The sequence below is a fragment of the Emiliania huxleyi genome, assembly GCF_000372725.1.
Source record: "Emiliania huxleyi CCMP1516 unplaced genomic scaffold EMIHUscaffold_55, whole genome shotgun sequence".
Lineage (NCBI taxonomy): Eukaryota > Haptophyta > Isochrysidales > Noelaerhabdaceae > Emiliania > Emiliania huxleyi.
Window position 1 is genome coordinate 501,417 of NW_005197877.1, and position 22,163 is coordinate 523,579.

Here is a 22,163-nt window from a genome sequence, read left to right on the forward strand (position 1 = left end):
GCCGGCGGAGGCCTGGCGGAGCTGGAACGCGGTGGGTGCCATGAGATTGGCTCGCGGCTCTCACGGCCCTGTCTAGGCCTGAAGGCTTTGTCCTGCGCCCGACGCTCCTCTTCCGAGTGTTTGGTGTTTGCGAGAGCAGCCGGGCGCCGGTCCAGGCGTGAACACACCGTGGAGAGAGAGAGAGAGAGAGAGAGAGAAGTGTTTCTCGAGGTTCTCGAGGTTGATACGTCCACCCATACCGCGTTGGTGTCCCAGTCGTTGGTCGGACTGTGTTTCGCCTTCCCATCAATCAATCAAAGGTTGATATCCTTTGGCCGCGTTGGGTAGCGAAGATTGGTGTGACGCGATCCACGCAGGCGTGGTTTCTGACGGCCGACCGTCAGTGCACGGATTTGCCCCTTCTTTGCTATAAGCGGGTTGATTGAGCGAGACTCGCACAGACAGCACTTGAGCACTGGATAGGGTCGATTCCGCATGGTACGGGACCCCTCGATCGTCTCGCCCTCCCTCACTGGGAGAGAGAGATTTTGTTTGTTCTCACTGGTGTGTTCATTGGGGGGGTCATAACAAACACGGTACAGGATCGAGGTGCACGCTGCCGAAGCAGTGTCGTCCCCCCTCTCCCCGACGGCGATGGCGGTGTGACCGATCGAGCTACAAGAGGAACTTGTTCAGCACAGGATCCCCGGGATAGTCTGATGCACTACCCCTCACTGTGGGCCTGAGACCATCAGCCAGCATCCCGTCACCGTCTCGGGTTTGTGTGGGAGCGCTCTTTAAGAGACCTTTCATCTCCGCTTCTCTCCCCAACTCCCGCACGCAGGTATGTATCAGGAAGAACAGTTAGGATGGGCCCACACGCACAGCATGACGCCATGCATGACCGCACACTCTGACACACATCACACTCAAACACAAATGCCTCAGTCGTCAAGAGGCACCGCGCCTCAGACTCGCGACGAGCACCGCTCGCGAGTCCACCAGGCCCTCGGGCCCTTCGCCGGCCGCCTGCGGGCCGCGCAGCTCCTGCACGCCCTCGACTGCCAGCAGCTCGCCGCTCCCGCTCCCCTCGAGCGAGCGCAGGCACGCCTGGAAGGTGGGCGAAGGCGAGGTCGGCGGTGCCTCATTGAGGCACCCCGGGCCCCAACGACCAAAGGTGAGGTCGAGTGCGTGCGTCCAATTTCGCCATGATCCGGGTGGGGTGCGGAGGTACGGCTGAAGTGCGGTGCCCGGGGGAGGTTTGTGACGTCTGCTCAGGCACGCCTCCGCTTCCGGCCGGGTGGCATAGGGCCTGTACTCCGACTCGATGGGCAGCGCCTAATCTCGGTCACTCTGATCTCGGAACGGGTGGGTGACTCCGACTCCGCTATGACAGGCGACGCCGCGAGCAGCAGGCCACTCGGCGCGAGCGCGCGACTAGTGACAGTCAATGGCATCAACCAACCGCCAGTGTGAAATTGCAAGTCGTCTCCTAGCGCAGCGCGCGTGAGCATGTCGCGGAGGCTTCCCATCTCATCCGCGGTTGCGAAGCGTCCGTCGAGCGAGTAGAAGACGTCGCACGCCAAGATGACGTCAAATGGGCCCGCCAGAGTCCTCTCGGAGGAGGCGCAGCGCCAGTCCACCGTGCGCGCCTCGCAGCGGCTGCCTACGCCGTTGGCAACCGCGCCAGCCATTGCGCACTCCAACGCCAGCGGAGAACGGTCGGCGAGGATCACCTCTCTGGCGCCGGCGAGGCCAGCAGCGATCCCCGCTGTGCCGACGCCGCAGCCCACGTCGCAGACTCGCTTGCCGGCGATCAGCTCAGGGTGCTCAAGCAGGTGCAGGGCAGTGGCGGTGCCGGATGGCCAGGCCGCAGCCCAGAGCGGCGGGTCATCTCGTGCGTAGGGTATGTCTCGCCAGTCCTTTGGCAGCGCAAGCGAGAGTTGGTGGGCCGGGCTCAGCGTCAGCTCGATGCTCCGCATCGCGAGAGCGGCTGCGCTGCAATGGCGAGCGCTAGTTGACAGGCTCGGGCAGGAGAGAATCCGTGTGACGCGGAGCCGCATTGCCAGCAAATGCTGCCAACCGTTGCTCGACTACTGCACCGCCCACTGCTGCACCGCCGTTCGGAATGGGCAGTAGGGATAGCTTGCCAGGCCCCCGAGTTGGTTCACAGCCTTGTTATTGAGAAGAAAATACCTCCTATGGCGCTGTTGGCCTGTGAGAGGTTGAGGTGGAGCCCTGGAGGCCCTGGGGATGGGGGGGGACTACCCGCGGGCTTAGAAGGCCCGCGCGCAGGGGGGTGGGGCATTCACAGACAGACCTACCTCTCTCTCGAGGTTCTCGAGGTGGATATCCTTTGGTGTCCCAGTCGTTGGTCGGACTGTGTTTCGCCTTCCCATCAGTCAATCAATCAATTTGGGCAGTAGCTAGCCCGCCCCCCCCCCCCCCGAGTTGGCCAGAACGCTATTCACAGACCTGGATGCAGACATGAAGAAGACAAAATCTCTCTCTCTCAGACATGCGGTCATCCTCGATTCCTGTTTGTTGAATGTAAAAACATTACACGTAAAAACATTACATACTGAATCCTCCACCAGTGGCGCAAGCCCGCTCGTCCCGACGCTCGAGCGACTCGTCCACCTTGTGAGTGTTAGAGTTGTTTGGCGGTGGTGTGGGGGGGGTGGGGGGGTGAAAGTAAAAAATCCGCTTCGCTTGCGCCGTCCAACGCCTCGAGAGCCCAGTAGGCCATGCTCTGGCGGGCTCACGAGCGGCGCGCACCGCGGTACAAGCCGGCGCGCGGCGGGCGCTGGGAGCCTATTCACAGAGGGCTAACGGGTATTTTTTCGCTTCGCTGCGCGGCCTGGGAATAGGTAGGTAGGTGGGGCACGGAGCCTGGCGATTGGAGCCCGCAATAGGTAGGTAGGTAGGGCGTTTTGATGCGAGTCGTGGGACAGACCCCCTATCTGGGTAGGAGCCGGAACCCTGCGCTCCGAGCGTGCCGACACTCCACAACCCGGCGCTGCCAGCAAACATAACAACATCACAGCTACATCACAGCACTTCATAGTTGGCGTGGTGATGGCCGCGGCCCTGGTCAGGGCTCTCGTCGGCTTGTTCGCTGTGGGCGCCGGCGAGGCGCGTCGCACGAGCCTCGCCATGCAGTACAAGCCTCTGCGCCGCCACGCGAATCTGTTTGAGGACTGGACGGAGTGGGTGCACCCGCCGCTGCTTCACGCGATCCGCTCTTCCAATGCGAGCGCGCTGCTCGATCTGCTGCGAGAGGAGGCCGGCGGAGGCGACAGCTCCGGCGTCTACTCACTCCCGCTCTTTCTCGACGCAGAAGGAGGGTGCGCGTTCTGCGACTTGCTGCTGGACGAGCTGGACGGGTACTATGCCTCCGGGCTGCCCATCGAGCGGCCAAACTCGATGAACAATTATGGCATCATCGTCAACGCCATCGGGATGCGGCCTGCGATCGACCGGCTGCAAGCGGCGGTGCTGCACCCCCTGGCCGCGCTTCTGTACCCCGAGCAGGCGCGCCGCGAGATGTAGTCGAGATCGATCCGAGACCGATCCGAGACCGATCCCGGCAGCTGGGCTCTGTCGGGCATGAGTCAACGCCATGAGTGGCGCCACGCACGAGAGCGGCTGCGGCATGAAGCGGCAAACCGTGTGCCTCTTTCCCTACCGGCCTGCCCCTGTGCCCTGCTGGGGCAGGCTGATTTCCCGAGGTCGCCCGAGTTTACCCGAGGGTTCCCTCTGGAGCAGGCGGAGGGCGGGTTCACGTCGCACCACTCCTTCATGGTCAAGTACAAGGCGGGGCAGGACCTCGGCCTCGACATGCACACGGATGACTCCGACGTCACAGTCAACGTCTGCCTCGGCAAGGACTTCCGCGGCGCCGCAAACCAGATGCGGAGGACGGAGACGGCTGTGTGTCCCGACGAGCACTCGAGACGACACCCGACCCGCTGTGTTCGGCCGTCTTCCACCGTGATCCTCCGCCTCAGTGCCCCTCCCACCCACGCGGTGCTCGGAGTACACGGCAGTGGGCCGCACCCCAGCCCTGCTCGTGGTCCCATGACGCAGGCGCCGCGCTGACCGTGTGCGGCGACTCTCGCTCGCCTTCGCACCGCCAATTCTACGCCTCGTACTCACACGAGCGAGGCCTCGCGCATGTCCGCCTCAGCTCGACTCCCTCGACGGTTGAGCCATGAATCGCAATCCAGTCATCAACAGGCCGCGCGCTTCTCCACCTCGGCTCGCGGCGGCACGGCGCCGACGACATCGCCAGTGGCGAGCGCAACAACCTCATCGTCTGGAACCAGAATGCGAGGCGCCGCGCCTCGCCAGGCCGTGCGCGGGCAATCTCGGGTGATCTCGGGGTGATCTCGGATGGTCTCCCCCCCCCCCCCCAGGTACCGCGCCTCGCCAGGCTACGTCAACCGGCAGCCGTACTTGCGCGAGGCGGCCCCGCCCGACAAGCGCTGCCTGAGCTACACGCGCCCGGCGCGACTCTGGCGACGGGTGGGTGAAGGCTGGACTCGTGAAGAATGAGATCTCGCTCCTAGGCACGACCGCGACTTCGGCGACTTCACAGCCTACCCGCCCGGCCTCGAGGCGAGCGAGATGGACTCACACACACACACACACACACACACACACACACACACACACACACACACACACACACACACACACACACACACACACACACACACACACGCACGCACACACACACACACGCACGCACGCACGCACACACACACACACACACACACACGCACGCACGCACGCACGCACGCACGCACGCACGCGCACGCACGCACACACGCACACGCACGCACACACCTGACACTCCAAATGCCGTGTGCGGAGACAGCACCGGACGTGGAGACGCGAGAGCAGCTGCGTGAGAGGAGCCCACCTTCGCTCCGCACTCAAGAAGCGTGGGCCCCCCTCCCCTTGCCTTAGGAGTTCCGCGGGCGCGGCTGGTGCCCTCCCGCCTTCGCGTGCTACGACAGCATGGCGCCTGCCCTCAAGAAGGACGAGCTGTGAAGCTGCGCGGCGCGTGAGGTGCCGCGCTTGCCTCGTAAATCCCCTGCTCGGCGCGGAGCGATGACGTCCGGCTTTGGGTCTCATCTAGACATAGGAAGGGAGAAGCTTGTGTGTTTGTAGTGTGTGTGTGTGTGTGTAGCCCGACCAGCGATATGGCAAAAGCTTTGTACTATTCTCACCCGTACCCGCCCTCCCTCCCCCGCCACGTCGGCAAGGACCAAGTCCCGCAAAATCAGAGACGGACGGACGCACACATACAATGTCGGCAGGCGCTAGCAGCACCCACGCGACGGCGAGCGGCTCAGCGAGCCCGGCCTCGCATCGCTTTGAGCCCGACCTCCTCATCGCGCCCATGCCTTCCGCGGGTATCGTCGAGCTCGTCGAGCACAAACGCGAGTCGCTGAGCGAGTTTAGCCGGCCCCGCACCCACCCGAGCGGCCCACGCCGCCACCCAAGCTGGCTTTGGGACCTCGGCCCGTGCTCCTCGGCCGAGGAGGAGCGAGCGGTGAGCCCAGCAGCGCCAGCGCGCAAGGAGCGGGCCGCCCGCGTGGTGCGCGGCTGCGACTCCGCGCGCGCGCGGAGGACATCCAAGGGCAGAAAATCTCTGCGGGGCAGCAGGCAGGACGCCGAGCAAGCCGAGGCGGTCGAGGGGGCCGAGGCGGCGGCAAATGCAGCGGAGCAGGACGCAAAGATTGCGGCGGCTGTGGACGCGGCAAGGCGGGCCCGGGCCAAGTCAGCTGGCGCCAAGGAGGCACAGCGGGCGGCGGCGGAGATGGCCGCAGAGATGGCGGCTGAGCGGGAGGCAGCGGAAAGGGCGGCGATCGAGCGTATGGTGCGAGAGCGGCAGCAGCTCGTGTATCTCAAGGCGCTGAGGAACGGCCTTGACGCCATCAAGACGGTCGCAAAGCAGAAGAGGGCGGCGGAGAAGGCGGCGGCGGAGAGGGCGGCGGCGGAGAAGGCGGCGGCGGAGAGGGCGGCGGCGGAGAAGGCGGCGGCGGAGAGGGCGGCGGCGGAGAAGGCGGCGGCGGAGAGGGCGGCGGTGGAGAAGGTGGCGGCGGAGAAGGCAGCTGCGGATGCAGCAGAGGTGGAGAGAGCGGCGGCGGAGAAGGTGGCGGCGGAGAAAGCAGCTGCGCAGGCAGCAGAGGTGGAGAGGACGGCGGCGGCCGAGAAGGTGGCGGCGGCGGTGGAGAAGGTGGCGGCGGAAGCTTTCGCAGCGGCCGAGGCCGTCGTGGCGGACGACGCGGATGACGAGGCGGCTGAGGCGGCTATTGCGGCTATGGCGGAGGGCGAGGACGACGCGCCCCGCCCGAGTGTCGCCGCGCTGCGCGCCAGCTTTGCTGAGGCCGGCGCGTCGCCGCTCACGCCGGAACAGATCCCGACGCGGGCGTCGTGGTCGTCGGCCGGTCGGTGGCAGTCGAGGGTGTCAGCAGGCGCATCCGCTGGTGTGGGTGCCGTCGCGGCGCTCAAGCCAGTGCCCCGGTCCTCCTCTTTCGGCCGTTCGACGATGTCGGCTCCAGACTCGGCGGCAGGCGGCGTCTCTGCGCTAAAAGCAAAGTTCGCGGGCAACAGTGCGCAAGTGTCGAGTCGCAGCTCGCAACGCGCGCGCAGTAGCAGGCCACAGGTGCCGGGCAAGCTCAATGGCGCCGTCACAGGCCTGAGACCGGGCAGCGGCCTGCACCGCCATCTTCTGCAGGCGGGCGCTGAGCGTTAGCCAGGTTGTACCTAGCTAGGACATTCGATTAGTCGGTAGAGTGATTGTGTGACGTTTCCCGCATGCTTTGTCTTGCCGTGCTCTCCAATAGATGTTTATGCGTAGATGACGAATCTTTTGCTGGCCATCGCACCGAAGTGCGAAGATGGTATACGGCAAGCTAGAGTACCCCCACGCCGTGTCGCGGCGCGTCGGCGTGTACCGTGTGTTCTCCGTCGGCCAGCAACCCCAAACGTCGTTCTCCCGCACGGTGCGTGGGCGGATGTGCGGCCCGCCACTGGCGTGGGGAAGAAGGAGGAACTCGCACTGGGCGTGGGGTCATGGCATCCCGATATCAAACACAAGAAAGACATGATATTAAATATACAGTCAAGATAGAGTCGTATGCCTGCGCATTGGCTGGGCTCGTCCTTGCAGCCCCTAGTCGCGCACTCCATAAGCACCACACGCTCCCCGCCATTCAACAGTGCAGGTGCTCCGCATGCGGTTGCTGTCCCATCCCACACACGCACGCGCGTTGAGCTGCACCGGAGAATGAGTGGCTCTCTCAGATGCTGTATGCGAACGCGAAGGCGGACGGGACCGCGATTGCTTGCTCGTGGGCAATAAACACGGTGGTAGGAGGCGGCGTTTTTGTGCTGGCGGGCGGCGGGGCGAATCGAGGCGGCGACGCAGGCGGCGTTTCCTCCTCCGACGAGCTCCGCGGCGAAGCCTCGACAGACCAACGCATCGCCTTGGCCGCTGTGCCAGCTTCTGCGAGAGCCCGCTTGCTGCAGGCGGGGAGCGCTGCGGAGTCGGCTGCGGCGGGCAGCAGCACGGGCGCGGCGGCAAGCGCTAGCAGGAGCGCCGCCTCCTCCGAAGCCTGAGAAGGCTGCTGCAGCACCCCTTCCTGTACGGCCGATGGCGTTAGCCTCCGGGCCGCGCCGGGGCAGGTTCGGCTCTTGTGGCCGAGGTTGCCGCAGGCGGAGCACCGCTGTGGTCGATTTCGGCGGGTGTTTGCGCTGCTGCTTGAGGATCTGCCCGAACCCACCGACGCCACGAAGCTCGAGGTGTAGCCGCTCATGTTGCCTGATTCGCTAGCTGGAACTCGTGCGTCCTTCCTCCGTCTTGGCAACGTGTCAAGGAGGCTTTGGTTGGTCAAGTTCCAGACCGTTTTTGGTTCGTTGTTAGTCCGACCCCCCCGGCCCCGCTCCCCCCCCCCCCCCCCAGGTCAGTCAGTCAGTCAGTCTTACACACCTCCAAGCATGGAGGACGGGCCCACACGCACACACGCTGCACACGATTGGCTCGGGAGCCGACACGAGGCACACTGTCACCGGCCTTAGCACCGGGTCCGGACTGCTGGACACACAGCACGCAGCTCACAGGACAGCTCACGAGGTGGCGCTACATAATGGGGTTCTCAGGGACTGACACGGGAGAAGAAGCCCATCCCGGAGTGGTTCGATCCCACATGAATCCGAGACGGTGACGGGTGTTGTCTCGGTGATCTCAGGCCCAGTGAGGTAGTGCATCAGACTATCCCGGATCCTGCTGAACAAGCTCCTCTTGTAGCTCGATCGGTCACACCGCCATCGCCGTCGGGGAGAGGGGGGACGATACTGCCTCGGCAGCGTGCACCTCGATCCTGTACCGTGTTTGTTATGACCCCCCCCAATGAACACACCAGTGAGGGAGGGCGAGACGATCGAGGGGTCCCGTACCATGCGGAACCGACCCTATCCAGTGCTCAAGTGCTCAAGAAGAAGGTGGAGCACAGGGACGGGGACACAGAACTCACGAACTGATGGCTGGCCAGCGCGTCGTCGCTGTCTCGGCTGGAGCCAACCACAGCCTCGCCCTCACCGCTGCGCGCTGGCGGCGCCGTGTTTACGTGGGGCACGGGCGGCCACGGCGGCCTCGGCCACGGAGAGGACCTATCGAACCAGCTGCTGCCCAAGCTGGTCGAGGCGTGGGCGCCGGGGCGGTGAGATTGATCGAGGGCGTGATTTGCAGGTGATTTGCGCGGAAGGGGGAGCGCGGGACGCATGGCGGGACACGAGGAGCAGTGGCGGCGCGTCGGCCCATGGGCGCACAGGAGTTGTTGTATCACGCTGGCTCCAGCAGCAGCACATAGAACGATAAAAGCTGTGTGGGACGCTTGTTGAGGGGGGCGTCGGGCGAGACGCAGGGACGGTGTGAAAGCTGACACACCTCGCCGATAACAAAAGGTGTCTGTGAATGTGTGTATCTTATCACCGTAACCGCAGCTACGTAGAGGGAGCGGACCGTGAGTTCAGGAAATCGGGGGACGCGACCCACCTCGCCACAGACGGTCCCGCGCCTCGCCGCTATGACGGCGACACGGCCGCAGCTCGTGTGCGTGTCGCCGTCTTTGTCCGGAGTGAATACTCCATCGCGCTCGTCGGTGACGGTGTCCCCCGATTTCGCCGCGCTCGGCGAACCTCGACAGCGCTTTCGGTGGCATGCAGCTCTTTGCGACAGAAGCCTGGAGAGCAGCTCCTCTGCTGCTCACACACTCTGCACAGCTGACACAGCCCACTGTGCGGCTGCCACAGCTGTCACAGCGATGGGCTCGCCCTCACTGGCCCTCAGTCACTTGTGCTGCGGCTTGTGTGAGCGACACTGCTCGGCGACTGCCGGCACACTGTGAGACCATGGGTGTGAGGTAAAACCACGCTACCAGCGCTTGGTCACATCGGCCCCGAGGTCAGATCCATCTACTCTGTTGATGACAAGACTTGTCTACTGGCTGGAGCCGAGCAGGAGGGCCCAGCGCACAACCCGCCCTGGTCAACTCAGGGTCCACACCCCGTAAGAATGACGGGCCAAGCCAGCCGATCCCGGATTGAGCAGCCTTTTGCGCCCTCAAAGGTGGGTTCTTTAGCCTCGCACGTGCGCGGGCGCCGCGGGGGCCCTACTTCGCCTCTCCTAGCGCCTCTCCCGCGCCGCCGTACCCGACCCGCCCCGCCGGGAACTCGCCCTCCATGCCGGGGCTGTGCAGCCCGAACCGCAAGTTGAGCGAGCAACGTGGCTCGCCGCCCTCGTCCGCCAGCACGCCGTGCAAGCACGCGTCGCGCGCCGCGCCCGACAGCGCGTACGCCTCGCGGCCGCCGCTCTCGAGCCGAAAGCACAGCCGCTGCCGCGCGGCGCCGTCGGTCTGAAGCAGCACCGTCGCGGACCCTCGCACCGCCACGGTGACGATGACGACGCCTAGGAAGTGTCTAGGAAGTGTCTAGGAAGTGTCTAGGAAGCAGCACCGCCACGGTGACGATGACGACGCCAAAGCCGTCGTGCAGCGGCTCATCGAGGTGCGGCCGCAGGTAGCGCCGCCCGTTGTGCAAGTTCGGCTGCGCCGCAACCAGCCGCGCCGGCGACAGCGCGGACCGCGACGCGGCCGCGATCTGAGGCGCGAGGCACGCGCAGAGCCGGTCGAGCGCCGCGTCGAGCCCCTCGGGCAGGTCGTCCGGCTCGAGCAGGGAGGAGGCGCGCCGGTTGGCCTCGCGGTCCTCCGCTGCACGGCCGCCGGCGAGCTCGCGCATGCTGTGCGAGCGAGCGTGCAGCGCCTCGGCGGCGGGGTTCCGAAAGTAACCGTAGCACCGCTGCCGCCCCGAGCTGTCGTCGACGCCCCCCCACCCGGCCATCGTCTTGCGGTGCCGCTCCACGATTGTGTCGTGCAGCCTCACAAAGATCTCGTGGTCCTCCGCCGGCACGACCGCCTTGGCGAGCCCGAACGCCGCGGCAGGGACCGCGCCAAAGTCGACGTGGCGCGAGGCGGTCTCGGCGCACGCCGTCCACGCCTCCACCTCCTCCGCCTCGAGCTGCTCGACCACGCGCTGCGCCGCGGCAAAGAGCGCCGCGTCGCCGCTCGGCTCGACGCGCTGGCGTTTAACCGGAGCGGGCTTGCTGCGCGGCATATATGCACGAGTAGGGTGCCGGCACTCCAGCGGGTCTGTCGTTGAGATCTACCTCAAGAGGTATTGGTGCACCAAGCCTAGTCGACTAATTCACGTTTCCGACTACTAAAAATGCTTCCCGTGCGAAAAAAAAGCTCGCAAGCACACCGCCGAAAAGGGCTCGGCGAGATCTCTCGATTGGCACCACTTCCCAAAAATCGACCCAAAAATCGCCCTCCAGACCCTCCCTGGTGGCCAGAGACGCGCGCCGCAGGCGAAGCGCTCGCCGCGGGCCTGCCCCGCCGGCCCCTGCCGACCACGCGTTGGCAGAGCGCTCCTGAGAGCACCAAACCTCGCTCAGAGAAGCGTTTTCCTCCTCTTCAGGCCGAGATGCGGTCCACGTACCAGTCCTCTGACCACCGCAGGGCGGCTGCTGTGCGAGAGAAGCCGCGCCACTCGTTGTCTCGCACAGGTCGGAGGCTCACAGAGGGCGGGAGCCGATCCAGCAGCCGGCGTATGTTGGTGTCTCCGACGATGCCAGTATCTCCGACGTCGACGTCGAGCACGCGCAGTGCTCCAGCTACGCACGACGTGCCAAGGCGGGCATGACACTTCAGCTGCAGGGGGGTGAGCATGGCCTGCACTGCACAGTGCCAAGTCGCTTCGGTCTCTGTCATCCCCCGAGGCCCAACCTCACCCTCGCACTCTCGCGCCTCCGTGGCTTCGCTTTCGTCGGCCTCTCCGACGCCTACCCCCTCTCGGTTTGCCTCTTCCACCTCAAGTTCGGCACGCCTTGCTTGCCTGTCGAGTTTTTGAATTCGCGGCCGACGAACGTGACGAAAACGTTGTTCGATAAATTTACGCAAGGACTAGCTCAAGGAGTGCCCTTTGGCGGCTGCATCGATCAAACGGACGAGGACTTGTACCTCCATGTGCGCGAGCGGTTCATGATCGAAGTGGCCCATTTCGACGCTTCACCAGCCCGTTGCGCGCAAATTTGCCCATACGCACAGCGAGAGGCGTTTGCACTCAAGCCCAGGAAGTTGCGACGACCGCTCGCCCCAGGTGTCAAGCCCTGTTAGAACCGGACCATCAACATCGGGTTCAGTAAAGCCCCTTGTCCTGCCGCGTGCTGGCTCCGGCTCAGGTCAGAGCGAAAACAGAGGGCCCAGCGACTCGTCGGTTGGGTGTAAACAAGCATCCCCACCAAGTGGCTTCAAACCGAAAAGGGCGTGAATAGAGCAGTCTTGATACTGCTGAGGACGAAGCCACGTGACCGCAGGGCCCCAGTGTGCAGTGACTGCGAGCTGTCAGGTGTTTACTGTGGAGGCGGAGGGCGTCCGATTTCATACACATGGAAATCTCTGCGCTACATCGGAAGATCCTTGGACTGTAGATCGTAGATGCCTTTTAGAGATCTCTTAAGTGGCAAATCTCCTGCCAAGAGCAGCAGTAGATTGAAGAACTGGTGGAGGCAAATCTTCTCCGGTGTAGTAGATGCTCGAGAGGACAGAGGAGTCTGAGATATCTCGAGTTGGTGCGTGCAGGGTCTCGGGTCTCGCTCGTCGCTTGAGATCTTGCGCGACAGGAGAGGTGGAGATTCTGACTTCGCGCCAAAGGCGCCTAGAGATCATCTCGACGTCGCCGCCAGCCATCTCGAGGTAAGAGGCCGCCTGGGCGGGGTCGAGGCCCGTGATGGCGGCCACAGAGTCCGCCATATACATTGAAAAAATAAAACGCCCGCACTCAAGCACTCTCCATCCCCTGCGCCCACACCTCAACCTTCTTGGGCAGCAGCTGGTTCGACTCGTCCTCTCCGTGGCCTAGGCGGCCATATTCGCCCTTGCCCCAGGCAAAGACGGCGCCGTCGGCGGTGAGGGCGAGGCTGTGGTCGCCTCCCGCCGACGTAGTGACGACGCGCTGGCCAGCAAAGGCCTCGATCTTCTTGGGCAGCAGCTGCCTCTGCACGTCGCCGTGGCCCAGCTGGCCACAGCCTCCATAGCCCCAGCTCCAGACAGCGCCGTCGGCGGTGACGGCAAGGCTGGTACTGTAGCCAGCTGATACAGCGACGACGCGCTGCCCAGCCAAGGCCTCGACCTTCTTCGGCAGCAGCTGCCTCTGCTGGTCGCCGTGGCCCAACCGGCCAAAGCCTCCATAGCCCCAGTTCCAGACACTGCCGTTGGCGGTGAGGGCGAGGCTGTGCTCGCCTGCAGCCGACACGGCGACGACGCGCTGCGCAGCAAAGGCCTCGACCTTCTTGGGCAGCAGCTGGCTCTGCTGGTTGCCGTGGCCCAAACAGACTCCACGGCCCCAGCTCCAGACACTGCCGTCGGCAGTGAGGGCGAGGCTGTGCGAGAGTGCAGCCGACACAGCGACGACGCGCTGGCCAGCAAAGGCCTCGATCTTCTTGGGCAGCAGCTGGGTTTGCTCGTCGCCGTGGCCCAGCTGGCCTTCGTCTCCGTCGCCCCAGCTCCAGACGGCTCCGTCGGCGGTGAGGGCAAGGCTGTGGTACTCTCCAGCCGCCACGGCGACGACGCGCTGGCCATCAAATGCCTCGACCTTCTTCGGCTGCCACTGATCCTCATGGTCGCCGTGGCCCAGCTTGCCCTCCCCTCCACCGCCCCAGCTCCAAACAGCACCGCCGGCGGTGAGGGCGAGGCTGTGGTATCCTCCAGCTGCCACGCTCACGGCGCGCTCGCCATCCAGCGCCGACGGGAGGCGCGTCGGCGTGTTGAGTCGCGTCACGCCCTCGCCGTGGCCGAGCAGCGCTGGAAGGAAGGACGGCGCTGAGCCGCACGACGATAGCCGCCCCTCGCCAACGATAAAAAGGCTGTGCCGACCGCCTGCCGCCACCCTCGCCGGCGGGTTGGACTCGTACAGCAGCGCAGACAAGCACAGCCACCGCACGGCGCAGACCTCGCCCTCTGGCTGCGCCGGCAGCTCGAAGCCGCGCTCTTGCGCCCACAAGCGGATGCCCTCCACCGCAAGCGAGGCGTGAAAGAGGAGGGAGACGGCCGCGACGCAAGCGATGTGGACGGGGTCGCAGCGAGAGACGACGCGCACGAGGAGGTCGGTGGGGAGGTCGAGCAGGCGGGCGGGCGGCGGCGTGTCTGCCGAGGGCGCGGCGGCGGCGGCGGTGGCGAGGCGGCGCGAGCGGCGGCGCGGTGGCGTGGACATCGCGAGAAAAAGAATTCAGAATGGGAAATTCTTTTTCCGAGGCCAAGGTTTGAGGACGACGAACACGGATGGGAGTACCTCTGCGAATGGGAAGGCGAGCAGAGCGACAGCTGGGTGTGGCACGATAAGATGCCCCACACATGGTCCGAGCCTGACTGTTCTTCACCTTACTACATACATACATACATGGGAGCGGGAGCTAATGCACGCGCAAGGCGTGAGACGGCAAGCGGCGTCCTTCCGAGAGTGGCTAGAACACCGCAGAAGACTAGGTAGATCGGGGCCGGAGGCAGCGCAAGCGGACAGAGCACTAGAGACGTGCGATGGAAAGAGTAATGCTCCGTCGTGGAGCGACGTGCTCGATCGATTCATTGAATACAGCAGGGAGGTAAACGGGGTGTGCACAAGCGCACCCAACATGACAGAACACACGTTCGAAGAAGGGCGAACCAGGACGGACATCCGAGTGGAGGGGAAGGCCAGGACGCTCTACCTCGGAGGGAAGAAACCGGCGCAAGACAGCGGCACGCAACTGGGGTCGAGAGAGGACGGGGACAATCGAGTGATAAAGCTGGAGGGGACCCCGGGCCTCGATACGAACGCGACATGGGAGGAGGAGATACCTGAGCAAAATAAGATCACGAAGGACGCGGTGAGAAAGATGATGGAGAGACAGGATAGGGAGCGACAGGAGGGGAGCCTCGGGGAGGATGAGACGTTGTTCCCAGAGGGGGCGCCCCAGAGACACATAAACTGGCAGAAAGAAGACTACGAGCTGTTTGTGGGGCACGGACACGGGGCGAGCGCGATCAGAGTAGGGGAGCTACAGGAGGACCCCCTAACGCGCTTCTTGCTCCGATACGACGAATTTGAGACGGGGGGAGAGCTGACGGACGGCAACGGGAAGCGAATTAAGATGGGAAAAGACAGTGAGCCGCTGCGGTCGGGGAAGGGACGAGCCCTGAACGTGAAAGTAGCGCAGACATGCCTCGCGCTGCACGTCTCACACCAGTTCACACACTTTGCGGCGACGGACGGAGGAAAGGACCATGAGGACAAAATGGCGGAGGATGGAAAGTACGTGCCGAACCCTAGGGTGGCGTACGGCGTGTTCGAAGGACCGACACGATTCGGAAAGAGCGTCCCGGGAGACGCACAGGTAAAGGATCCCAACGGAATCGGACCCTGTGAGGAAGGGGAGATACGGACAGCGTTTGGGGCGGGAATGTGGGGAGGAAAGCTCCCGAACATGTGGGAGCCGATAGACGCGGAGATGTACGCGATACTCGCATACTTACGCAAAATGGCGAGAGCGAGCGATGCGCAATCGCGGCGGTGCTTAGTGCTATGCGACTGCAAACCCGCGCTGCAGCAAATTGAGAACGCGCACCGCAAAGGGATGCCAGAAGGTCTGAGGGACTGGGAGAGAGGAGGTCTCCTGGAGGCGATTGCATACTATAGATCGAAGCTAGAGGGGGTGGTCTTCATGTGGGTGCCAGCACACGTGGGAATAGCCTGCAACGCATACGCCGACGCGGTGGCGACAGCACACCTCGGGGATAACGACACGGAGGACGCCTCGAAAGTGGTGCGGGACGCGGTGCGGACGCGGCCATGCATGTACACGGTACGAAGGGAGGCGGCGGAGAACACAGAGGAGAAGGAGATAGTGGACCGGCGGACGTACGGACACATGTGTAAGAGCGCGCACGAATGGGTGTGCGAGCAATATCGAAAGACAGTGAGGCCGGGATCGCACACGGCAGGGGTGGCGGGACGGTTGTGGAGCGAAGTGGCGGTAGCCAGCCTCAAACATCGATGGGATAATAAGATGAGATTACCAGACGAGAACGGGGGGAAGGATAGGCGGGCGACATTCGACGACGTCGGGGATCACAATGTGACGACCAAAACGATCTTGGGGGCCAGGGTGAGACAACAGGTCGGGGTGCCACATGGGGCGCACCACAGGCGTATTTTAGAGGGGGAAAAGAAGCGGGGAATGAGGGGCCCCGCCACGAGAAGTGCGTTCTGGGGATGCAGAGCGTGCAAAGCGGCTAGGGATGAGGCCACAAAAGAGGCGCGCGAGGCGAGGAGGAGACGCGGGGAGCTGAAAGACTGGGACGACTGGAAACAAGAAGACAGTGAGCCACCACAGGCGTCGTTGGCGCACATACTGAGCGGCAGCTGCGCTGGAAATAAGGAAGAGGCGCGTCACTTCATGCGGAAGCTCGACAAACACACAGCGAGGGCGACAGCAAGAGTTGAACGGGAGGCGCCGGACTCAAAAGACACCGCCACATTCCTGAGACGAGCGAGGGCAGCCTCCTTAAAGGCGAAAGGGTCTAGATTTGGAGCGCTCGCCGAAGAGGAGTACGACAAAATAGCGCCCGTGATTGCCTGCACGCTACCCGCACTCACGGACTCCATACCCGAAAGAAAGAGAAGGGAGCTCGCGGGAGAGGTGACGAGTGAACTACAGGTAGTGGGGAAGGCAGCCTCGATTGCCATACAGACATGGGTACGAAACAACGACAAGACCAAGGCACGGGCAGAGGAACGAGAGAAGAATATAGGGTGGATAAAGCGCCTGTTCACGGCATGGAGGGTGAGCCACACCGAACGTACCGAGCGAAGAGCCGAACGGAAGGAGGACGGGGAAGATGACTCCGAGGAGGACGAACCAGTGGAAATTCAGTTGTCAGATGTCACGATGCATCCGAAGGGGACCCCAGCGCCGGCATCATCCGTAGAGGCACGAGTGTTCGAAGAGAGAGTGGACCTGAGCAACAACATGACCTGCAGGCAAATGATCGGAGTGGGAGTCAGAAATGTGGTCCTTGCGCGAGGGGAGCTCGATAGACTCGAGGGGCCAGGATATGCAGCAAGGAGGGCGGAGCTGCGCCGAAAGGCGAAAGAAGCCGAGAGAACAAGGGAACGGCAGGCGGCGGCGGCGCAGGACGAGGCAGAAGAGAATGACGCGACAGAGGAGGAAGTGACAAGGGAGAGAACGACGAGAGTGGGACGGCCGCGAGGTGGCATGAAGGTTGCAGCGAGAATCGGCGAGAGACTGCGAAAAGAGATAGGAAGAGGCAGACTCCCTAGGGTGGGCGACGGCTAGCGCATCACACTCCTCTCCTTAAAATCCCTGTGTGGTGGCGGCGTGCCGTCCTCCCATCCCTCCCTTGGGTTGTCTGTTTTCTTTCTTTCTTTAGGCCAAGGTTTGCTCGTGCGGCGCGGCGAGAGTTGCGACACTCGTTCGCCTCCAAGTTCGTATGTTAACTCGACTCAAGCACTTACAGCCCTTGGCCTTGCGCCCACACCTCGATCTTCTTGGGCAGCTGCTGCCTCTGCTCGTCGCCGTGGCCTAGGCGGCCGCTTTCGCCCTCGCCCCAGGTGAAGACGGCGCCGTCGGCGGTGAGGGCGAGGTTGTGGTCGCCTCCCGCCGACGTAGCGACGACGCGCCGCCCAGCCAAGGCCTCGATCTTCTTTGGCTGCCGCTGCATCTGCCAGTCGCCGTGGCCCAGCTGGCCAAAGCCTCCAAAGCCCCAGCTCCAGACAGCTCCGTCGGCGGTGAGGGCAAGGCTGTGCGCATCTCCAGCCGACACAGCGACGACGCGCTGGCCAGCCAAGGCCTCGATCTTCTTCGGCAGCAGCCGGTCCTGCGCGTCGCCGTGGCCCAACCGCCCAAAGGTTCCACAGCCCCAGCTCCAAACGGCGCCGTCGGCGGCGAGGGCGAAGCTGTAGCTATATCCAGCCGACACAGCGACGACGCGCCGCCCAGCGAAGGCCTCAACCTTCTTCGGCTGGTTCTGGTTCTGGTGACGCCACCGCCCCAGCTCCAGATAGCGCCGTCGGCGGTGAGGGCGAGGCTGTGGAATGCTCCAGCCGACACAGCGACGACGCGCTGACCAGCAAAGGCCTCGACCTTCTTTGGCTGCGGCTGGATCTGCGTGTCGCCGTGGCCCAACTCGCCAAAGCCTCCATGGCCCCAGCTCCAGACGCTGCCGTTAGCGGTGAGGGCGAGGCTGTGTTCGCCCCCAGCCAGCACAGCGACGACGCGCTGGCCAGCGAAGGCCTCGATCTTCTTCGGCTCCAGCTGGGCCTGCCTGTCGCCGTGGCCCAACCGCCCAAGGTGACCATCGCCCCAGCTCCAGACGGCGCCGCCGGCGGTGATGGCGAGGCTGTGCGCATCTCCAGCCGACACAGCAACGGCGCGCTCGCCTCCCAGCGGAGAAGGGAGGCGCGTCGGCGTGATGAGCCGCGTCACGCCCTCGCCGTGGCCGAGCAGGGCTGGACAGAAGGACGGTGCAGAGCCGCACGACGAGAGCCGCCCCTCGCCGTCGATGAAAACGCTGTGCCGATCGCCTGCCGCCGCCCTCGCCGGCGGGTTGGACTCGCGCAGCAGAGCCGAAACGCACAGCCACCGCACGGCGCAGCTCTCGCCCTCTGGCTGTGCCGGCAGCTCGGAGCCGCGCTCTTGCGCCCACAAGCGGATGCCCTCCACCGCAAGCGAGGCGTGAAAGAGGAGGGAGACGGCCGCGGCGCGAGCGATGTCGACGGGGCTGTCGCAGCGAGAGACGACGCACACGAGGAGGTCGGTGGGGAGGTCGAGGAGGCGGGCGGGCGGCGGCGTGTCTGCCGAGGGCGCGGCGGCGGCGGCGGTGGCGAGGCGGCGCGAGCGGCGGCGCGGTGGCGTGGACATCGCGAGAAAAAGAATTCAGAATCGGAAATTCTTTTTCCGAGGCCAAGGTTTGCTCGTGCGGCGCGGCGAGAGTTGCGACACTCGTTCGCCTCCAAGTTCGTATGTTAACTCGACTCAAGCACTTACAGCCCTTGCGCCCACACCTCGATCTTCTTGGGCAGCAGCTGGTTCGACTCGCCCTCTCCGTGGCCTAGGCGGCCATATGCGCCCTTGCCCCAGGTGAAGACCCACGCTTCATGTGATGAGTGTGGGCAGGGCGGGCTCAGATCTCCACGTTGCTCGCGTCCTCGGCGGTGATAAAGCCGAGGTTGACGAGATGGTTGAGAGCGCAGCTGTGGTGCGCCCACTTGCCCGCGTACGGCCCGACGCTGAGCCGGCAGATGCGGTCGGAGGTGGGGTTGATCCTGCCGCCGCAGACGTGGCAGGGCGAGGACATGCGAGCGGTCATGGCCATTGCAATGTGGGTGCAGTCGCGGGACCAGTGGCCCGCCCGGCCGCACCTGAAGCACCGCCCTCCGTTGCCGGCGTTTTGGGGCCCGGCAGGCGAGGCCGTGGCGGGAGTCGAGACGTGCGTCTGAGAGACAGACGTCTTCGCCATCTTGGGGACTGCCGAGGGCATCTCGGACTCAAATCGGCGTTTCGGCGACTCGGCGGCGAGTGCCAACGACTCCTGCTCCAGCATGGCTGCGTCACGGTACATCTGACTGAGCGCGATTGAACCAACGCCTTGCGACTGAGGCGGGATCTCCACGCCGTCGGTCCCGCCCAAGAGAGCGTCAAGCCACGCAGGATCGGGGGGGTCGCTCATAGTTCGTCGCCGATTTTAGGCGTCCGGCGGTGATCGGCTGTGATGGCGAAACGTCGGATCCTCTTTTCTAGCCGTCGGAGGGACTCCGTTTGCCGCGAGGGGTCTCCCTGGGGTGTCTCCCTGGGGGGTCTCCCTGGGGGGTCTCCCTGGGGGGTCTCCCTGGGGGGTCTCCCTGGGGGGTCTCCCTGGGGGGTCTCAATGGATGCTTGGGGGCTTCCATGGATGCTTGGGGGCTTCCATGGATGCTGGGGGGTGGGGGGCGGGGGGCACCGAGGCGCAGCCCCGCCCGAAGGCCGCGCAACGATTAGGTGCAGGTGTACACCTTGTACCGACACAGAGGTTGTCTCTCTCAGAGGTAGCCCTCCAGGTAGGCGCGCAGCGCCCACACCCTCTAGAACCTCGCTAACTATGGCGGTCACGCTCTCTGCCGCCGCCGCTGCCGGCTCGCTTCCACGCAAGTGGGGCGGCGTCTTTGGTCAGGAGTGGCTCACAGTGCTCGACGCACCACCCGTGCCGCCCGCGCTGCCGGCGCCACCAGCAGCAGCACCCGCTGCCGAGCCAGGCGCGGCGGCGACGGGTGTGCCACCGGCCGCGGCGAGTGCGAGCGCGCAGATTGAGCAGCTGCTGCGCCGCCTCTCCCTCCAGGAGCTGCTCGATTGTGCCGCTGCCGCCTCCGCCGCCGCCGCCTCCCGCTGCCGCGCCGGCGGCGGCGGCGGCAGCGTGGAGAGCGTGGCGGTTGAGGAGGCGGAAGAAGCGCCAAAGTTCCGTGCTGTCCGCCCCTTCCACCCCGGCCGGCTGCACGCGGCGCTGCAGCGACTCGCGAGCCCCGATGTGCCCGAGGAGAGGGGCTTGCGCCTCGAGGGCATCGCATGGCTCGCGACGCAGCCCAACCTGCAGGGCCTCGTCAGCACCAACGAGGCGGGCGCCTGCGTCGTCGAGCCCGGCGACCCGTGGTGGGCCGTCATCCCGCGCTCCAAGTGGCCCGAGGGCCTCGAGGATGCGATCGCCCCGCTGTGGCACGAGCCGCACGGCGACCGACAGAGCGAGGTCGCGCTCGTCTGGCCCGACGACGCCGCCGAGGGCCGCTGCACGCCCTCCGCGCTGCACGCGGCGCGCGAGCGCTGGTTTGCGACGCTCGAGGCGTGCGTCATGAAGCCGTCGGAGGACGAGCTGCCGCTGGACGAGTTGGACGATCCGTTTGCGGACGCGTGGGCGCCCGTGCTGCGGGAGGCGGCGGAGCAGGAGCGCTTGGCCAAGATCGCCGACGACGTCCACACCGCCTTTGCGCGGGCGAGGGCGCGCCGCCGCCGGCCGGCGTCGAATACTGTGGCGCCCGACGCAGCGGCAGCTCCAACCCAAGCAGCGGGGGCGCCGCGTGTGGCGCCGCTGATCGCTCGCCCTGTCGTGAATCTGATGGGCAGCACGCTGTGTAGGCCTTGCGAGTGAGGTCGAACCCCGTTTTGCGCTCGTGTGTGGTGCGGTGGGCTGCGCGTCGAGGTTCATCCATCAGCTGAAACGACGGGATCCGTTTAGGGTTGGGTGGTCCAACATACTCGTGTCTCGTCGCGTCTACTCATGCACATGTCTCACTCGCTACCGTCGTCTCCTAGTCCTACTACGTCCTAGCTCCTACTCCTACAAACGTGTTCGCTGAGTTCCGTTTCATCACCTAAAAAATGCATCGCGTTGCTTCATCCTGATTCCTGTCGATCCGCAGATGAACGATGGCACACATCCAGCCTTCCACGTTCCAGCGGCCCTGGCCGCCCGCGCTTCTTCACATCTCGCGCAGCCTGCACAGGTCGGCGACGAGCTGGTTGGGCAGCCGCGTGGTCCACGCGTCGCTCACGCCGCTCCGCTCGAGCGCCTGCTGCTTGAGGAGCCGGTAGCGCAGCTCGGAGATGTGCTGGTAGGCGTAGCCCCACACCATGCAACGCTCAGTGCCGTTGAGGGGCTGCGTGGCGCGGCCGTGCAGCACGCGGTGGTTGTTGGTGACGAGCATCGTGTGCTCGGGCCAGTCGACCCACCGCACGAAGCGCTCGTCCTCGACCATCCGCATCCACGCCGTGTACGCGCGCATCGCCTGCGGGTAGACGTCGAAGGGGACGGCGGCGACGCCGCGCTTCGTCTCGGAATGGATCACCTTGGCCACCTCACCGTCGGCGCCCAGCTCGAGGATCGGGTGGGTGTGGCAGTCCTCGAAGACGCCGTCGTGCTGCGCGCCGAGGTGGCAGTAGTCGCCGCGCGCGTCGTAGTGCACGGTGCGCAGCGCGTGCGTGAAGTGCACCGTCGAGAGCAGATCGAAGGCCTCCGGGTCGGTGCGCCGCAGCTCGTTCGCGACGGCGAGGCCGTCGCACACCTTGGTGCGCACCGAGCCCTGCGCCTGGTACATGAACTGCAGCGCGCCGGGGACGCCCTCGATGAAGGCGTGGTCGGTGTGCATCGAGAGAGGGTTGGCCAGGTCGTAGTCGGCCAGGTGCGCCGCCGCCTTCGCCGTCGCCATCTTCTTGCGCATCACCCCGTAGGCGGTGCGCCGCCGCGGGTGCTGGTAGAGCTTCCCCACGAGCCGGTTCGCGAGGTTCGACAGCGGCGCTCCCACGTCGTCCTGATCGAGCGAGTCGGGCGCGCCGACGTTGTGGATCGTGCACACGCCGTGGCGCGCCATCGTCTCGAGGAAATCGATGTTGGCCGCATCCGACGCCATCAGCTCCTCCGCATCGAAGCTGGCGACGGCATGGTCGGCGCCCCACGGATCGCGAGCGATCTCGTCGAGGAGATTGCCCATCCCATCGATCTCGCGCGTCCGCGCGCCACAGAGCGAGCGGCCCA

General features: G+C 65.0%; 8 protein-coding genes across 8 annotated transcripts in view; 5 read left to right on the top strand and 3 right to left on the bottom strand.

Annotated features, from left to right (window-relative positions):
* EMIHUDRAFT_452052 (hypothetical protein) overlaps positions 1 to 144 on the bottom strand; it is a gene marked incomplete at both ends in the record, with an annotated part of 3,944 nt that extends 3,800 nt beyond the window's left edge. Inside the window, one exon of the mRNA XM_005765552.1 lies at positions 1 to 144. This exon is cut by the window's left edge and continues 424 nt beyond it. Coding sequence (XP_005765609.1) covers positions 1 to 144 — 144 coding nt within the window.
* A 1,743-nt stretch (positions 145 to 1,887) lies between these two features.
* Positions 1,888 to 2,118, top strand: EMIHUDRAFT_311311 (hypothetical protein; the record flags this gene model as incomplete). The annotated part of the gene is made up of 1 exon (XM_005765553.1): positions 1,888 to 2,118. One exon carries the CDS (start codon positions 1,888 to 1,890, stop codon positions 2,116 to 2,118), a length of 231 nt encoding a protein of 76 aa, XP_005765610.1.
* An 894-nt stretch (positions 2,119 to 3,012) lies between these two features.
* On the top strand, positions 3,013 to 5,215 carry EMIHUDRAFT_452053 (hypothetical protein). Its single transcript, XM_005765554.1, has 6 exons — positions 3,013 to 3,649; positions 3,748 to 3,988; positions 4,219 to 4,315; positions 4,398 to 4,481; positions 4,551 to 4,599; positions 4,954 to 5,215. Exons 1-6 carry the CDS (start codon positions 3,602 to 3,604, stop codon positions 5,035 to 5,037), a joined length of 603 nt encoding a protein of 200 aa, XP_005765611.1. The 5' UTR covers positions 3,013 to 3,601; the 3' UTR covers positions 5,038 to 5,215.
* Positions 5,216 to 5,296: 81 nt separating this feature from the next.
* EMIHUDRAFT_212946 (hypothetical protein) lies at positions 5,297 to 6,748 on the top strand (the record flags this gene model as incomplete). The annotated part of the gene is made up of 3 exons (XM_005765555.1): positions 5,297 to 5,935; positions 6,290 to 6,605; positions 6,690 to 6,748. 3 exons carry the CDS (start codon positions 5,297 to 5,299, stop codon positions 6,746 to 6,748), a joined length of 1,014 nt encoding a protein of 337 aa, XP_005765612.1.
* Positions 6,749 to 7,299: 551 nt separating this feature from the next.
* Positions 7,300 to 7,614, top strand: EMIHUDRAFT_212947 (hypothetical protein; the record flags this gene model as incomplete). Its single annotated transcript, XM_005765556.1, has 1 exon — positions 7,300 to 7,614. One exon carries the CDS (start codon positions 7,300 to 7,302, stop codon positions 7,612 to 7,614), a length of 315 nt encoding a protein of 104 aa, XP_005765613.1.
* A 1,352-nt stretch (positions 7,615 to 8,966) lies between these two features.
* On the bottom strand, positions 8,967 to 10,665 carry EMIHUDRAFT_464745 (hypothetical protein; the record flags this gene model as incomplete). The annotated part of the gene is made up of 3 exons (XM_005765557.1): positions 8,967 to 9,000; positions 9,562 to 9,938; positions 10,009 to 10,665. The coding sequence occupies 2 exons, from the start codon at positions 10,663 to 10,665 to the stop codon at positions 9,666 to 9,668; spliced, it is 930 nt and encodes a 309-aa protein (XP_005765614.1). The 3' UTR covers positions 8,967 to 9,000; positions 9,562 to 9,665.
* A 9,077-nt stretch (positions 10,666 to 19,742) lies between these two features.
* Positions 19,743 to 21,007, top strand: EMIHUDRAFT_212951 (hypothetical protein; the record flags this gene model as incomplete). The annotated part of the gene is made up of 4 exons (XM_005765558.1): positions 19,743 to 19,816; positions 19,897 to 19,932; positions 20,054 to 20,603; positions 20,945 to 21,007. The coding sequence occupies 4 exons, from the start codon at positions 19,743 to 19,745 to the stop codon at positions 21,005 to 21,007; spliced, it is 723 nt and encodes a 240-aa protein (XP_005765615.1).
* Positions 21,008 to 21,022: 15 nt separating this feature from the next.
* On the bottom strand, positions 21,023 to 21,800 carry EMIHUDRAFT_357110 (hypothetical protein). The gene has a single exon (XM_005765559.1). It carries the CDS (start codon positions 21,775 to 21,777, stop codon positions 21,112 to 21,114), a length of 666 nt encoding a protein of 221 aa, XP_005765616.1. The 5' UTR covers positions 21,778 to 21,800; the 3' UTR covers positions 21,023 to 21,111.
* Between the last annotated feature and the right edge of the window lie 363 nt (positions 21,801 to 22,163).

What these genes read in the sequence shown, in the direction of transcription:
- EMIHUDRAFT_452053 (XM_005765554.1), top strand. Translation starts at nt 3,602, where the DNA reads ATGAGTGGCGCCACGCACGAGAGCGGCTGCGGCATGAAGCGGCAAACC. An exon ending in GCGGCATGAAGCGGCAAACC is followed by an intron (nt 3,650 to 3,747) that starts GTGTGCCTCTTT and finishes CCTCTGGAGCAG; the next exon opens with GCGGAGGGCGGGTTCACGTC. An exon ending in CCTACCCGCCCGGCCTCGAG is followed by an intron (nt 4,600 to 4,953) that starts GCGAGCGAGATG and finishes CCCTTGCCTTAG; the next exon opens with GAGTTCCGCGGGCGCGGCTG.
- EMIHUDRAFT_357110 (XM_005765559.1), bottom strand. Translation starts at nt 21,777, where the DNA reads ATGCACACCGACCACGCCTTCATCGAGGGCGTCCCCGGCGCGCTGCAG.